The sequence below is a fragment of the Balaenoptera ricei genome, chromosome 5 (assembly GCF_028023285.1).
Source record: "Balaenoptera ricei isolate mBalRic1 chromosome 5, mBalRic1.hap2, whole genome shotgun sequence".
In the NCBI taxonomy this organism is placed as follows: Eukaryota; Metazoa; Chordata; class Mammalia; order Artiodactyla; family Balaenopteridae; genus Balaenoptera; species Balaenoptera ricei.
The window spans coordinates 75892949-75910767 of NC_082643.1; the positions used below are offsets into that span (position 1 = coordinate 75892949).

The 17819-nt window shown below is 36.1% G+C and overlaps 1 protein-coding gene across 4 annotated transcripts in view; it reads left to right on the forward strand.

Annotated features, from left to right (window-relative positions):
• Positions 1 to 17819, forward strand: part of ATP8A1 (ATPase phospholipid transporting 8A1) — a 239586-nt gene that overhangs the window by 173097 nt on the left and 48670 nt on the right. For all 4 annotated transcript variants that reach the window (XM_059923073.1, XM_059923074.1, XM_059923072.1 and 1 more), the window contains 2 exons: positions 11130 to 11313; positions 11401 to 11511. In XM_059923073.1, the coding sequence (XP_059779056.1) occupies positions 11130 to 11313; positions 11401 to 11511 (295 nt within the window). The remainder of the gene's footprint in view (positions 1 to 11129; positions 11314 to 11400; positions 11512 to 17819) is intronic.

A 17819-nucleotide genomic window follows, 5' to 3' on the forward strand; every position in this document is an offset into this window, starting at 1 on the left:
TCTTTCTTTTATTTTCTTGAAAACTGAGACATTTGCCCCTCTCTCCTCACCTGGCATGTTTCCCTTCCTCCATGATTCCTCAAAAATGACTGACGTTCTTTCTGTGGTGACAGCTTCACAGTCTGGCATCTCCATTCAATCTTTCTGTGCCCTTGGATTCAAGAAAATCCCTTAAAATGTGGATATTTCCTGAAGTCAATTTGTTTTAAAATGAAGTGTCAATAGCAAGAGATATATGAGGAACCCAGGACCACAAACATGGATCCTGCTCTGTCACCCCAGTGCCTTCCCTCTAGGGGGAGGTGCCAGCAAGGTGCTAGAGGACAAGGGCAGCCAAGGAATCAAGGTGGAAGATATGCCAGCTCGCCTTTTCCCTAAGCTGGAAGCATCATGGAGTCTTGAACTAAAGGAAATTCTTCTTGGATTTTTATATATTATTTTAGTGTTTGCCCTTCATCACCAGTCACTTTTCACTCCTCTTAGACAAACCGTCTCAAGTATTTAATATGTTCCCATCCATCTGCAATACTATATTTGTATATCTGTGTAGCTATGAAAAATATATAATATTGTTATATGTGATTCGATTTGAGGAATAAACACATATTTATAATGACATTCCAGCATAAATTTTTTGCCTTTTTTATTTTTCTACATGTTTCTGAGACCTTTTCATGTTACCATATATAGGACAAGTTCATTTCTTCTCACCACTGCTTACTATTTTCCTGATGAATATACACCATTTTATTTATCTCTTCTATAGTGATAGCCACATGGGTTGCCCCTAAATCTTTACTACCACAGAAAGTGCTGAAATGAATATCCAATGTATGCACCCACACAAGTGTTCTTCTAGGATATATACTTAGGAATGGTAATGCTTGGCTGTGGGAGATATATATATATATATATATATATATTTCAGTTCAATCAGAATTGTCTCATTGCCCCAAAACAGCTGCACTAGTGTGTACTCCCATATCCATGTAGGAAGGTTGCTGTTTCCCTAAACACCAGCACTTGGCATTCCTTATTTTATAACTTTGCCAGTTTGATGTTTGAAAAGTAGCACCTTGTTTTGATTTTTGTTTCTGTGAGTACTAGGGAGATTGAGTAGTTCTTTATTTAACGATTTACCTCTCTGGATTTCTGCTTTTGAAGTTCTTTCTTCCTCTTTCTTTCTTTCTTTCTTTCTTTCTTTCTTTCTTTTCTTCCTTCCTCCCTCCCTCCCTCCCTCCCTTCCTTCCAATGTTTTTCAAGAACCCATTATGTGCCAGGCACCTTTATATGTGCTATAAATAGAGCAGTGAACAATAGAAAAAAATACTCCCTGCCTTCACATTGTAGCTATTATTCAATAAAATAAATACACATATGCATATTCAAAAGGCAATAAGTGCTGTGTGTCTGTGGATAGTAACAATTTATTATATATCAGACAGACATATAAAGTCAGTGGTAACACTTGCTATGAAGAAAAGTAGCACATTGAAAAAGGATAGGGATACAGAGCTTTCTGTTGTGTTTCCTGTATTTCTTTCTGCCTGTGTACTAGAATTCTTTGTGTGTTTTGGATATCAATTCTTTGTTGAGTATAGACATGGCAGATATCTTCTCATCTGATTCCCTTCTTAATTCTGCCTGTGGTATTCTTCCTTGAACAGAAATCATTGACCTTGAGATAGTCAAATTCCATTAATTTTTCCCTTTATGGTTTGTGCTTTGGAGATAGTAAGAACTTCTCACTCACAAAGATATTCTCCTACATTTCCTTCTGTTAACTTTATGGCTTTTTGTTTTTTGGATAGGTCTTTAAGCTTATTTTTTTATATCTGTGTTGTGAATGAGAAGGGATCCAGTGTTATTCGTTTTTACATAATGAGCAAATTCTCCCAATGCTTATTAAACAGTCCACCCTTTTCTTCTGTTTGTAATGCCATATGATCCAGAACTCAAGCTCCGGAGCCAGACTTTCCAGAGTCTAAGTCCAGGCTCCACCTCTTATTAGCTGAGTAACACATTGCTTAACTTCTCCAGCTTCAGTTTCTTCATCTTTGAAATAGAGACAAAAATAATTGTTTTCCTGGAATTGTGAGAAATAAATGGATTAAAATATGTACTCAGAGCATTATTAAAATTATGCTTCTCTTAGAAATGCTATCAAATTTTCTTTTATATAGCTAATTGAACATTTCTGATGGGAGGAATACTATAAAGATTTCTCTTTGACCACTGTGGCCTTTTCTGTGTCCTAAATTCTATTTTGTCTGGTATTAAAATTGCTAACCTGGCTTTCCTTTGTTTCGTATGGGCCTTGTCTTTTTCTTCCCCCACTAAACCCCTATGTTCAATCCTTCTGTATAACGTAGCCTCTAAGAATGCTGTCCTGTCTCTAAATCCACACTGCTTAGTGTTGAATTCTGTCTTCACCACTTACTTGCTGTTTTACCTTAAGTTATGTAATCTTTCTGTGCCTCAGTGTCCTCATTTGTAAAATGGCAATACTAGTAATCTATCTCATATAGGGCTCTTCTGAGAATTGAACGAATTAAAACAAGTAAAGTGCTCAGAACATAGTGAACAAATAAGTGTTATATTAGCTGTTATTGTGAAGTGTGTCTCTTTTAGACACCATATTGCTGGATCTTTTTGTTTTAGTAATGCGAGAATCTGTGTCTTTTAATCAATGAATTTAACCCATTTATATTTATTATAATTATTTCCATGTTTGGCCTCATGTCTTCAATCTTATTTTGTGTTTTCCATTTATTATGCTTTTTTGTTTCTTTTTTCTCCCCCTCCTTCCATTGTCTGAATCAGATTTTCTTCAGCTGGTTTGAAAGCTTTACAATCTATAACTATGCTGTGTCTGATTATTTCTAATTTTTGGTAACCGTATTTGTGCTTATTGTCTATATGTATTAGTATGTCTTCCCTTCCCTCCCCCTCCCCCATAAAGAGACAGGTACTGAAAGTATTAAAGTAATTTTGTGCATGCATCCAGGAGCAGTCAGGTTACTTTCTTTGTAAGTGATCTAATTTTTCTCTCTAGAAGCTTTCAGAAATGTTTCTTAATCTTAGTTTAACCATAATGTTTCTAGTGGTAGATACCTCTTTCTTACATTTCTTTTTGGTGCTGTATTAATACAGCCCTTTCAATCTAAGGATAAATTTCTTTAATTCTGGAAAATTATTAACTATTCTTTTTCATTTTATTCTCTTTTATTCTCTTCTTGTACTCCCATTATATATGTGTAGTCACCTTTATTCCTTCATTTCATTTTTCTCATAATCTGTCCTTTAATTTCCTGATTTCTTTTGGGAAAATTTTTTGTTTGCACTATCAAGTTCTATCATTTTTATTACTCAGTTTACTATTGGCTTCTTTATTTTAGCAGTTATATTTTTATATAACTTATTTTTGATTGGTTCTTCATTATAACTGCTTGTTCCGGTTTCATGTTGCCAGTATCTTTCCATATCTTTCCAGGGTTTTTTTCCCCATACTTCTTTTAAATTCTTGTTATATCTGGTTTTACAAGTTCTTCTTTCTTATAAGTTACTGTATTTCTTTTGTGCTCATGATCTTCTGTCTTATAAATATTCCCTGTGAGACTATTTTTCCCCATTTGTTCTAGTGGGCAGTAATGTTCCTTTTGGGGGAAAGGTGAAAGCTGGGTCCTAACTTGAGGCAAATTTGGAGACAGGGTTCGGTCTGAGCTTAGTTTTCCCCCAGTTCCTTTACCCAAGAACTGCTCTTGCTAGAGGCAGCCACATTGTGATGGAGTTGCCTCAGTGAGGTAATATTCAAGGGTTCTCAGCACACCCATATTATTGGCACCTGTCCCTGCCTGGCTTCATGCCCTGAGGTGTACCAGAAAGCTCTGACTTTCCTCTTCCAAGGCATGAGGTGAGAATTTTCCTGAGGTTTTAAGCTTTAGAACATTGAGGATAATCCTGGAATTGGTGTGTTTTGTTTTTCAAGCACATTATTTTGTGGACTTTGAGTTTCGACAGGTTCCAAGCCTAAGCCAAAGTTCACAGTTGCAATGAGAGAGGAGCCCCTTAGCTCCATCCAACCTGGTCTCAACCCCCTCACACTGGTCAGCCTGGGCTTGCACAAGGTACCATGGAGAGCGAAAAGTACAGCTGGAAAGCTTCTCCCACCTGATTGTTCATCTATGGGCTCTGGCACACCACTCTTTCCATGCCATTTACCTTCTAATAGTCATCCATCATTTCCTGTTTCCCCAAAGGTTTATCACAGATTTTGTGTTAACTGATAAATGTGACCCTGAAATCTACTGAACTCCTTTTTTAACTCATGGCATCTTCAGGGTTTTATTCCAATTTCTGTCAATAATCTGTGCTGCCACTTTTTCCATCTTCTACTAGGTATTTCTGAGAGAAGGTTCCTTGGAGAAACCTATCCACGTAGGAGAGAATTCAAAAATAATGCAAGTGGGGGATGGAGGAAGGAAGGAAAGAAGGGCAAGTTGATTTTATTTAAGCCTAAAGAAGCTCCAGCCTTTCATTACCTACCCAGAGTCATGGGATAGGGGAAGAAAATCAGTGCCCATGTGGTCCCTGAACAGATATGGTGAATGGGAAGAGATGGTGGCCATAGGTCTTACCACTCTGAGAGCCAGGTCACCATAGGGCAGAGCTTAAAGGGAGAAGCACTCAGCCTTCTTGAGTGGATGTGCTTCCTAGTTGGAAGCCCACCAGTCCAATCAAGTGAGGCTCCCTAGACAAAAAGAGGTGGCTGGGCCTTGTCCCATGTTGGAGAAACTTCTGTCTCTCTCTACCACTCCTGTCTCCTTAAAGCGAGAGTCCATAGAGAAACCCCTCTTATATAGGCTCTTAATATTTAACTTCTGGGACAGTAGCTCAATAAAAGTCCTTAAATAATAGCTCTTAGGGGCAGAAGGAGGGTTCTGAGATCTTCTACTCTCTTTTCCTTTCTTCTCCTTATATTCTTCCATAGAAATTTCATCACATAGTAAAGGAATTGAATAAATGGAAATTTTGCAAGAAAGAGAAATTCATCTCATTATCCATGATGCTAAGATTACAACTCTTATTCATGTTTGACAGTTCACTGTTAGGAGGCAAGTCTGCTGTGTATCTACAGTATAGAGGAACTATGTAAAGGATTATTGGATTCTTCAGGCTTTCTCAAATTGAAGGTTTGTGACAACCCTGTGTTGTCAAATGATGGTTAGCATTTTTTAGCAATAAAGTATTTTTAATTAAGGTATGTATATATGTATATATCTTTTGAGCAGTCCAAATTAATATTTTTAAGGCACTGCTACTATATTCTTTTTTAGTTCCTATTGCTTAGAGTAGTCTGCTATGTGTTGAGTACAGTGCTAGGTCCCAGATAATTAGATGGATGGATAGATGGGTAGATTGATTTTTTTTTTTTAATGAACAGTACCACTGTGGCAAACTGTTCTATGGTGTGAATACTATAATAAAGATTTCTTCTAGGAGGAGTTTTCTTTTTAGTGCCTTAAAGGCACTAAAGGTCTGTTTGCCAGTTAATAGTTCAGGAGGCCTATGCACACACACATACATGCATATTCAAACATACACTGTCAATGCGATCAGTCATTATTTAAAATATTATCTAAACCATTGAAACGGAAGTTTACCTGTAACAACAAAATTCCACAAAAGAGAAGTTTTGCATCTAAAATGCATTGCAAAAGGAAATCTTGTTTAAAGATACTTTCCTTTTTTTGCCCTGTGGCCAGGCTATCTGTATTTTGTTACTGTAGACTCAATTTCCCCGTATTATAAATTCCCCTTGATGCCTCTGACTTCACAGTATGTCAACAGATGTTGCTTTTGGAGACTAGGAAAGCACTCACTCATCAGTCATTTGAATAACACAACTCTCTTACCTAGAAGTGGGTGAATGTTTCATTATGTACCCTATGCTAAGAATCATTTTTAGGATTTGCTATTTAAGTGGCTGTTTTCATTCCAGTAGTAAATTGATGGTGAGTTTCTGGAAGTGTTACAATATTTACGTAAATTTTGGTGCATGTAACACAGATTTTTTGCCATATTTAACTCCTCCTCAATTCAAAACTTTATAAATGAGCCTTCAAATTTTAGTTCAAAGAAGAGTTAAGTAAGAGCTCATAAATTTTTCTCTTAGGTTTTTCTCCCTTTTTGTAATTTCTTTATTAGTCAGCAGAATATGACTCAATGGGGAATAGACTGATATTCACAAAGAGAAAACTTGGGAAGTTTGTTGCAAAGGAAAGTAAAGCAGATGCCCCACTAATGATCCTGACCTCTAAATAGTTAGCAGGAGCAGCCCTCAAGCTTCGTAAATACAGGGGCTCTATAAATACAGGGTCATTACACAAAGCACTTCAGGATAATTAAGAAATACTGTGTTCTTCCATGTTCTTTTTTTTTTTTTTTTTTAAATACTTTATTTATTTATTTATTTATTTATTTATGGCTGTGTTGGGTCTTCGTTTCTGTGCAAGGACTTTCTCTAGTTGTGGCAAGCGGGGGCTACTCTTCATCGCGGTGCGCGGGCCTCTCACTATCGCGGCCTCTCTTGTTGCGGAGCACAGGCTCCAGATGCGCAGGCTCAGTAATTGTGGCTCACGGGCCCAGTTGCTCCGCGGCACGTGGGATCTTCCCAGACCAGGGCTCGAACCCGTGTCCCCTGCATTGGCAGGCAGATTCTCAACCACTGCGCCACCAGGGAAGCCCTTCTTCCATGTTCTTAATTTTTTTTCTAGATTTACTTTCCAAAAGCAACTTTATAGAAACTTTTAAGTTTGCAATATAAGTTTTTAAGTTAACATATTATCAGCCTAATTTTTAATGTATGTGTGAGATTCTTCTAGGTTATTAACCTGAAAACACAATACAGTAAGATAAATTATTGTACTTCTTTTAGCTACCTATAAAAAGTCCCTTAAAATATTCTTTATTATGTGACTGTGTATATACATGCACATACAATCCTTATCCATATTCCATTCAAAAAGGTGATTCATTTAGCTAATCCCATTAAAAGGGTGCAAAATGAGGCTCATATAAGATGGGCCACCCTATATACTTTCCAGCTTAAATGGTAAAAATTTCCAGTACTCCAACCTAATGTTCACAGGGCAGTGAGGGTTACTACATAGCAAATAAGAAAAATAATGAATAACACGTGCAGAAACTGCAGCCAAGATAATATCTGAAAAGCATATTGCACTCAGTGTACTGCTAAGGTTGTATCGCAAAGGACCACCCTCTGTTTGTGGAGCCACAGGGAAGAAAACGACTTTATAGCACATGCTGGATGTGTAGTCCTTTTCCGCAGAGGCTCTGAGTTCTTCCAAAGAAGAAAGAGCAACAGTGGAAGAGAAGAGAACCGTGAATAATTTAAGTCCTGATGCAGACCCATGGGTGGTTAAAAAAAAAAAAAACCTAGGGTAGAAAACAGAGCGCTTTTATGATGTCCCTGAGTTATGCATTGGATCACTATTGATATTTGTAAAAATTTAGGTTTTAGATACTCTCAACCATGGATGTGTGGTTCTTGATAGACATTTGAAAGAATTAACTTGTGTGGTAAGGTTATTCTAGACTATTCTGGAAATTATACAAATATAGAAGCAAGTTTACAAAAGTCAAGAAAGTAAACTCTAATGAGCAAAGGAGATGACCTTTTATGAGGTGGAAACACAACAGTAAAAAGAAATATATTCTGGAGAATTTTTAACATGAAGTTAAAGAAATTTAATATATGCTGTTTCTTTTATCTGATATGAGCTCTCCTCTCCTGGTCACATTCTAACTCATCAAGGAAGGCTCTTGCAGCCCATGCTCATTTCCGCATCCTCTGTAATTATTAAGTACAGGCAAGTATATCAAAAAGCTTTGTGCAACACTCATTTTTAATGTCTTATAATTTGGTTTTGCTATCTTGTACCCCTCTTGTAGCAAGAAACAATTTTTTAAATGGATGCTGTAAAAATAGTAGAAGATCTGTTTAACTGATTTCAGCTTGACTAACCTGGGTCCTGTTAAACCACATTCCCTCCCTAAGATACGGTGATGGACGCCCACAACACATCACGCCCAGGGCTGCAAGGACATTCTTTAGTGCATGCCTGCACTTTTGCTTCCATTAGTCGACTTGGTGCTTACTGGGAATCTGGGGGTGTTTGTTCCTTAATCTGTTTATTCCTGTTGTACTTCTTAAAGTAGTCATCACTGAATTAAATGTTTCATAAGCCACCAAAAAATAATCTAACCAAAATTGTTGCTAGGAAAACCAGATATAATGTTCTAGAAAGACTTCTTGAGTTGCTGAAAAAAATTGCTGTTGAATCTAGGGATAAGATAACAGTAAACTGGGTGGAGGGCATCATTATATTGTAGTTTCCACTAAATGAAACAAACCATGGATTGTGCCTTATGAGTGAGGTTTCTGTAAGAAAAATATGCAGAATTTCAAACACAAACCCCTTTGCAATGTATGGTTCTTTGCCCTACATCACAAGCTTATACATTTATATTTTGAGTTAAATGTTTTAAGTACGTATATTTTATGAATTCTCACTTAAATCTGACATCTTTGTTTAGCAACCAACTACTATTTCAAACCCATCAGATAGCAGGGCTTCTGCTGTTTCTTGATTCTTCTTCCAACCCAGTTGTCTACTTGTATCTTGATAATGGAAGCAGATACCCTTGCTCGTGGCAGTTACAATGTAATTTTGGGAAGTTTCTCACTACGTCATCGTCTTTAAAAAAAAAAAAAACAAGCATTGTTCTTGCCTAGGGAATTCATACTCTGCTTTTAACACCTGAGTTAGCCACATCCATAGAGTTGGTAAGAGTCCTCAGCCAATTTTAATTTGGGGGCATTGAAAATTGCAGTGTTAAGCAGAGAAAGCAGTAGTTGGTTGTAATAGCCATGAAAAAAGAAAACAAAGTTTAATCCTGCTTTTTTCTGATGCTTCTTTAAATCATTAATATTAGCTCACCATGCAGAGATTTTATCCTTTATTACACATTCAGCTTATGAAAAAAAAAACAAAATAAATACCAGTGTTTCCCATGATCCCATGGTTTGACTTCACAGTGTACTTACATTGTGAGCCTGTTAAGTTGTAAAGGGAATTTGATACATGTTTTCAAATGCTTCTCTCTTTTCATGCCCATTTCCCCTTTGCTTTTTAGATCATTTCTTAGTGAAAATTCTTTTTTGACATTTACTAAATGTCAGCTGTAGTCCATGTTTAAAACATTGGCCTAGAGCCAGTGGGCTAACCAATTTATATTAGTCTTTCTTATTAGTTAAGAAAAATTAAATAAAATGTGAAAATGAAATGAAAATTGCTTTGAAGAAAAATGAGGGCTAACAGTTGAAAAAGCCCATTAATGGCCTGATACTCATCCATTCCTTTGCTGTATTCACAGTTGTGTCATTTTGTGCTGCTGCTGTTCTTCCAAGGGAGGAATTAAAAATGATTCTTTCATGTAGCAGCCATTTATTGAGTACCTACTCTGGGTCAGCACTAGGAATACAAAGATGAGGAGACTGGTTCAGTCTGCAAGCAACTCACAGTCTAACACAATGACTGTCAGACTCAGACCAAATCTATTCTTGGCTGAAGGCTTTGAGAAGGGCAGCTGGGCCTCCTGAAGGCACATATTTGTGCAGAACATCCACTGCTAGGAATTTTCCCTAAGGAAATAATCAGGGAAATGTGCAAAGATGTATTGAGTCTTTCAGAGTCATGATCTTCATTTCTAAGTTGAATAATAAATGACTTACCAGATGTTCCAGCGGATACTTACTGTACTTAACCTTGATAAAGAATTTAGCTCTAGGTTATTTCTCTTGTCCACTAACATTGTGCATATTAGTTGTTTCTCAGTAGTTCATTACTATCTTAATAGTACTGAGCCAGATCACTGTTCAGTTTTTCTTTCTTTCTCTCTAATCGCCAAGATAGCATGGATACTAGATAAAGTTAATCACGCCGATGCATATTCTGTCACTGAACTCTTCTGTGAGTGTCATGGTGATTATTTCTCAAATTGCGTTTCAAAGTTTGTGATAAGTTGCTCCAAAGTTAATACCAAATATGATTTTGGTATGGATGCTGGTGTTCTCTGTTCCTGGTCCACCTTTGTATAAAAGGTTACTTGATTCTACTTGGCCATTGTCAGCAGCTTCGGAAGAAAATTGAGGCAGATGAGCTATGTAATCAAGCGCTTGGTATTTACTTTGGTTGATTCACCAGGTTGGCTGAGAGCAGGTTGAGAAGTTAGCTTATTCCCTACTGTTAATTTAAGTTGTTTTAAATGTGTAGTACATCATCTAAGATCAGCTTATGGAGGCTCAAAACTTTTATTTTCAAGGTATAGGAGAACAGTTAGTGTTTGGACTACCATTCAACAGCCTTTCTGGCTTTCTTTTTCTTCAAAAATGAAGAATTAGAAGTTCTGATATTGTTTGTTAGGAAGTAATGGAATATCTGAACTCAAATGTCATTTTTTTTTTTAATTTTTATTTATTTATTTATTTATTTTATTTTATGGCTGTGTTAGGTCTTCGTTTCTGTGCGAGGGCCTTCTCTAGTTGTGGCCAGCAAGGGTCACTCTTCATCGCGATGCGCGGGTCTCTCTTGTTGCGGAGCACAGGCTCCAGACGCGCAGGCTCAGCAATTGTGGCTCACGGGCCCAGCCGCTCTGCGGCACATGGGATCTTCCCAGACCAGGGCTCGAACCTGTGTCCCCTGCATTAGCAGGCAGATTCTCAACCACTGCGCCACCAGGGAAGCCCTCAAATGTCATTTTTTAAAACAAATTTATGCACACATTCTGGTAAACTAGTACTTAACAAGGCATTGTAGCTTCTATCTGTCACCTAGAGGTTTGTTTCCAAGCCTTTATTTTTCCCTTAAAGTGGCAAACCAGGCTAACAGAGAACTAAACATCTGTAAACCTAAGACTTCTCCGCGATGATTCTTTAGAGACCTATTCATTTGTCTCTTCTGCTGCTTTTATGCTTCAAGACAGTGACATCTTAAAATTCCTTTTTTCAAAAAACAAAATTAATTAATAATTTGTTCTAATTTAAGGGTTTCTCCTCTTCAAAAATCTGAAGTTGTTGAGATGGTTAAGAAACAAGTTAAAGTCATAACACTTGCCATTGGCGATGGAGCAAATGACGTCAGCATGATACAGACGGCACATGTTGGAGTTGGAATAAGTGGCAATGAAGGCCTTCAGGCAGCTAATTCTTCTGACTACTCCATAGCTCAGGTAAAGCATCATTTCTGTAAAACACACAGTTTGTCAACTGACACTATGAAGAGGAAAATACTAATTTTTTTTCCATTCTTATTTTAGTTCAAATATTTGAAGAATTTGTTGATGGTTCATGGTGCCTGGAACTATAACAGAGTCTCCAAGTGCATTTTGTACTGCTTCTACAAGAATATAGTCCTCTATATTATTGAGGTAATCCCAAGTTCAGTTTAAAAATCCTTGTCATTTGCATATATATTTGAAACTTTTTTTTGTGAAGACATTTCCTTATCCCTTTAATTAATCCTTCATTTGCCCACTTTTTATAACTTCTAAATATGTTAAAACAAAAAGTTCGTCAGCCATGGAGAATAATGTTGGAATTGTGGCTAAAAACATTATATTGCTTTGGTAAGAAATGATGAATTACAATTGCTAATGAAGTAATGTGTTCGGCTTTTAAAAGACTACAAACTATGTAGCATTTTTTTTTATAAAGTTCAAAAACATACGAGAGAAGTCAGTACACTGTTTAGGGATGTACACAAGCAAAACTGTGTTTAAAAAGAAAAGGAAGGGAATAGTGGACATAAAACTGAGGCTATCAGTTCTACTAAGGGGTCTAATCAGGAAAAATACACAGGTAGTTTTGCTAATATTGGTCATCTTGTAGTTCTTATTATGTTTCAGACTTACATAATTATATACAAGTATTCTGGCTGTTCGGGTCTGTTTTTTTGTTTTTTGTTTTTTGTTTTTTGTTTTTTTTTTTATTTTTAAGGCTGTGTTGGATCTTCGTTTCTGTGCGAGGGCTTTCTCTAGTTGCGGCAAGTGGGGTCCACTCTTCATCGCGGTGCGCGGGCCTCACGTTATCGCGGCCTCTCTTGTTGCGGAGCACAGGCTCCAGACGCGCAGGCTCAGTAATTGTGGCTCACGGGCCCAGTTGCTCCGCGGCACGTGGGATCTTCCCAGACCAGGGCTCGAACCCGTGTCCCCTGCATTGGCAGGCAGATTCTCAACCACTGCGCTACCAGGGAAGCCCCTCGGGTCTGTTTTGGTTTCTGAGTTTGGTAGGTAAAAAGAGTCTAGATAATGAGGAGTTTGTCTAAGAATTATCAGAATAATTCAGTTCCTGTGCCAAAGGAATTTCTATATTCCTTTTCATGTAGCAAATATAACATCATTTTTTAACATGAAAAGTTAACCTGGGTCAGGAATATCACTTTTAAGAGGATGCATTTTGTTCTGCAAATATTTTTGCAGTACCTGCTGGATGCCAGGCACCAGGCTTAGTTCACCAAGTACGAAGTAAATCAAGCAAGGTTCCTAGCCTCCAGAAGCTTGCCAATAGAAATGTAAAACAAGCCACATGTGTAATTTTACATTTTCTGGGAACCACATTAACAACAAGTCAAAATTAAAGCCCAAATTAATTTTAAATTATATTTCATTTAACTCGGTATACTCAATAGTATTATTTCAACATGGAATCACTATAAAAAATTATTAATGCAATATTTCACATTCTTTTCTTCATACTAAGTGTTCACAATCTGGTGTGTATTTTACACATGCAGTATATCTCAGTTTGGACTAATCACATTTCCAGTGTTCACGAGCCACATGGCCAGTGGCTACCCCCCTGGAGAGCACAGCACCAGTAGATGAATAAGTAAACTGAACACTCAGGATGTGATAAATAAGTTATTTATCTTTTTTTTTTTTTAACATATGACCATTTTATCATCAGAAGCTATATTTGTAATACTTAAACTCTAGGTGTTACCAGTTTCTTGCTCCTCTTGCAGCTTCACAAAGCATGACAATGAGCTCTCCATAGCTTGTTAAGAAAACCCTCCATCTTCCAGTGTCAGAGGACCTGCCTACACCCTCATAAATCTGCCCTAGGGTCCCTTACAGATGTTTGTTTATGCCACCTTGCCCTCTACTCTGTTGACTGTTTCTACACATCTATCAGAAGAGACACCACCTAACCATATGCCATGTGGAAATAATATCCCATACTTCACACCGCAGAAGTAACACCATAAACAAAACAATCAGTAGACTCCACATTTCCCCTATTGATACATTAGTTGGGAACTGCTGTATATTTGCTTCAGCTGTTCTTTATGCCTCTGTCTGAATGTTTATCTCCTTAGCAAAATGTTGATTGAGCATAGTTCTTATTATGAGTCAGACTAATAAAAATAAAACTTAGTTTTGAAGTGTGCAGGTAGTTTTATTTATTGGTCACTAAAAATCTATAATTAGGTTGCAACCCATTAGATAAAATAAACACTTTAAATACTTGGAAACATAAATAAGATAATCTATTAATTTACTTATTGTTCATTACTGCTGAATTTGGTCTGGAATAGTCTGTGTTTTGAAGCAAAATGCACTTCCAAAATAGCTTATGAGATCACACAAAATATTCTTTTTGTTTATATAAATTTGTGATTATTTTCTAATATAATTATTTGTAATTCCCAGTCTCCCCTATAGTCCTAACTTTTCTAGTTATATTTTCTTCTCATCCCAAAACATTGACATTCAAAAGAATATCAATTTATACAGTTTATTTGCATATACTCTTGAAGGTACAAGGAGTTTAAAGCCACTGGCAGCAGTAAATCTGCTTACAAAATATTAATTTTGTAAAAAGAAATGAGTACTCAACTTGCCACTTCTTAAATCTATTTGACAATCAACAATGAAGTGGTCAAAATTATGTCTAATGGGAGAAATAAAAGATATTAAGCTCAAATGAAAAACTAAATCTGCATGCTCTGTTTCAAATCCAGAGTTATGTGATTTGTGGTTGATTAGCCCTAAATTTTACTAGGCTTTGAATTTAAAGCCTCTTCGAGAGATATTTAACACTGATCAGATTCTTTACATGTTGAAAGGGAAGTAAGTCCTAAACTTTACTGGAAATCTCATAAGTTATTTTTCTTTTAACAGTTTATGGAAATGTATTTTGAATATAATTCAACTATTTTGGAAATGAATTGACCTCTTAAATCAATTCCCAGATACCCAACTTTTGCCAGCTAAAACAAGTTCTGCAGATGTTAATGGCTCATGTCAATACTGTGAATGAATAGACAGAAAACACATCATTGAATGTCTCTAGTGAGGACAACTGCCAGTCTCGAATCTCCCCTTTCAGTTTTTTGTGCTGTTCAGGCGTGGGAGCAGAATACTCACTGACTATTTGTAAGCTGCTGTTTAATATGCAGAAATGCTCCATCGGGGAAATGTCTGTGAAGTTTTAACTGCCACGCCTCTACTAGGACATGGAAATTAGAAAATAATACCAGGACAGGCAGGTCTGAAGTTTCCTTGCTAATAAAGGAATGGTATGGAATGCTACGGGTTTTATAGATTATCTGCAAGAACTGCTTTTGCCATCGCCATACTGCCAGGAATGTCACTATCTAGCTACTCCGTTGCCATAAATTACAGTCAAACAAATAAATACAGATTTGGCAGGTGGCAGTATAAAGCACTTGCTTATGGTGGCCGCCCAGCAGCAACCCTAGGTGTTCACTGAAATTACTGACATTTTCTAAAGAGATTTTTTTTTTTCAATTTCTCTGAAACATCTGACTCCTTCCTAGCAAAATAAGACCTTTTCTTCCAAATAATCAGTCACATCCAGGTTTTCCAGCAAGATCCCAAAGCAATGTAGCGTTTCTAATTTCCAGAAGCTTTGATTAAAGTCAATGAGGTGATACTTTCCCAGCAAGTTGTGCTGGGATATGGATTTCCTGTGACTTTAAATAATTTAGATACCTCCCCAGAGGGGCTGATGTTTTCTTTCTGCATCCATGGTTTTGTTGAGTCAAAGGAGGGACTTTTATGTGTTTATAGTAATTTAGGTGTTGTTTTATTAAGTATGGGATGCATTTCTAATATATCTTTTAACTACAAATCTCAGACTAACTTGAAATCAGCCTTCTGGTAGACTTCTTCACTGTTAAAAAACCTCTTTTCCTTTAAAATATGTAAACTTCAATGCCAAAATGTTTGTATGAAGATGTGTACTATATTGGAAGGATCAACTCCTATCTAGTCATTTCTCCTTTTTTAAAAAAAGAAATTAGAATATTAACTTTCTAAAGTGCAGGAAGAGTCTTTCTAGAAACATGCTCACATACCTTTCAGTAGGAAAAATGAAACGGTAAAAATGTGTTGATAGCTTTCCACTTAAAAATGTCTGCATTTCTCTCATAAAGCCTTCAAGTGGTGCATTTTAAAATAAACTTGGACCGCGAGCATGCTGGTTTATTTGCAAGTTATTTTGAACTGGAAACGTTATGTAAATATCCATTGATTTGAGGGAGATTCCTAAATTTCAAGCTCGTAGTGGTGTTTTAATCAGCACGGAAAGTTACATACAAAGAGGCCAGGAGGCCATTCACATTTACAAATGTTCATTAACACACTCATTTATTAACATAAATTTCTCCTATTATGCAGTATTGATGATTACAAATGCATTTATAACTATAAGCTTTGAGCCAAATCATGTCCATTAGAGGAATTTGGTACGCATGCAGCTTTGGCTTTCTTCAGACCAATGAAGATTAGACTGTATCTTCTTAGACTACTAAGGCCATAACTGAAAGTTTGTGTTTAAAAATTCTTTATATTACCATCATATCCTAAGAAATCTGAATACCACAATAGATCACAGTCGCCTTCGGGGAGAACATTACCATCACCCAGAGCATCACAAATATGTATTTACATAATCCACATCTCAAAAAGGCCAAGTGTGAAAACACAATAGATAGCATTGAAGTCTGTCTTGTCAATTTGTGTCTACTTAATGCTTTAAAAAAAAAAAAAAAAAAAGTTTAAAGTCAGCAGCACCCCAAGGAATAAATTTAACTTCATGTGACGATGCTAAGTTCTTTTAAAGTTTGCGTGTAGCAGTGAGTGATCTGGCTCCTAGCAGAGGGCACATGTTCAAATTTTTTCTGTAAATATATGTAGCAAAGCAAGTAAGAATTTCAGATTTGCCTCTGATTTCTACGCTTCTGTTCTTTTTGTTGTTAATGTGTGTTACAAGCCTAACACAATTTGGACTTATTTTTCATGTGCTATTGCTACTTTGTTCTCTTTTCCATCTCATGAAGCCGACACTGGTTTTTATATACACTCAGTCATTCCTTTCCGCTATAAAAAGGAAAAAGATCAATGTGGGTACAGAAACTGTTCATAGGGAGGCCAGCCTGGGTACATACTGATAAATGGTGAATTTGTAGCAGTTCATGCTTCCGTAATGAGGTTAAATGAAACGTGAAGTGTAGCAAAGTCCCTGCAACTCCAATTCAAAAATTCACTTGACCGGCATGTCCAGACCGCTGTCCCCTAACTGGTTTTCGGTTGTTGTTGTTATGTTTTGGCTTTGTGTTTGTGTTTATGTAATCTCATTGTTGGACCAGACATTTTACTCTTCCAGATGAATGTGATTTTTAATTACATTTTATGTCTGCTTTTTAAAAAAATAATTCGGAGATTATTGATTTACTGATATTCACTTTAATTTTCCATTTGTCTTAAACATGCTGGAGAAAGTTTCCCTATACTGCCCCTTAATTTTGTAGCCAAAGTTAAGCTTTCTGTTTTTAAGAGAACTGCAAAATGTATAAGAACGTGTTGCTCTATTAAAGATTTGTTTTTAATCAAAGCATAAATTTAAGCTACAAAATATTTTTATATAAAGAAGCACATTTATTATATTAAAATATATATTTTTAATATATAAATTCAAATTTTGCATTCTGATGGCTATAATTATCAAGAACCATAAAAAAAAAAAAGTTATGTTCTTTGACCCATTAATTCTACTTCTAAGAATTCATCCTAAAAGGAAAAAGAAAAAAGGACATGAGGAAATTTTGGAGGTGATAGATATGTCTGTTACCTTGATTAGGTGATGGTTTCATGCACGCATGCATGCATATGCCCAAACTCACCAAATTGTATACATTAAATGTGTGTCATTTTTGTATGTCAGTTATACCTCAATAAAGCTATTTTTATTAAAAAATAATTCATCCTAAGAAAGAGATGTTTAGGATTTCTGTACAAGAATATTCAGTTCAGAATTATGTATAATAGCAAAAACCAGAAGCAAGCTAAATATCCAGAAGCAAGCTAAAACAGTTATAGCCACACTGTAGGGGATATATGTCCATTAACATCATTTTAAAGGACATGTAACAACTTAAGAAAAATGTGTATTATATAATGTTAAGGAGAGGAGCAGGACATGACACTATATATAGCTTTCCAGTAAGATAAATCTATGAATATATATAAATGAACTACTACATGAATACAACCAAAGTGGAAGAAAATAAATGGTGATGGTATTATTATAGGAAACTTTTATTTTCTAAATAAACAAATTTTTAATTATAATGAAAACAACAATAATCTTTAAATAGCTATCAGAAGGTAGATATTTTAAAAGGGAATTAAAGCTCTAAAATTTTAATTGC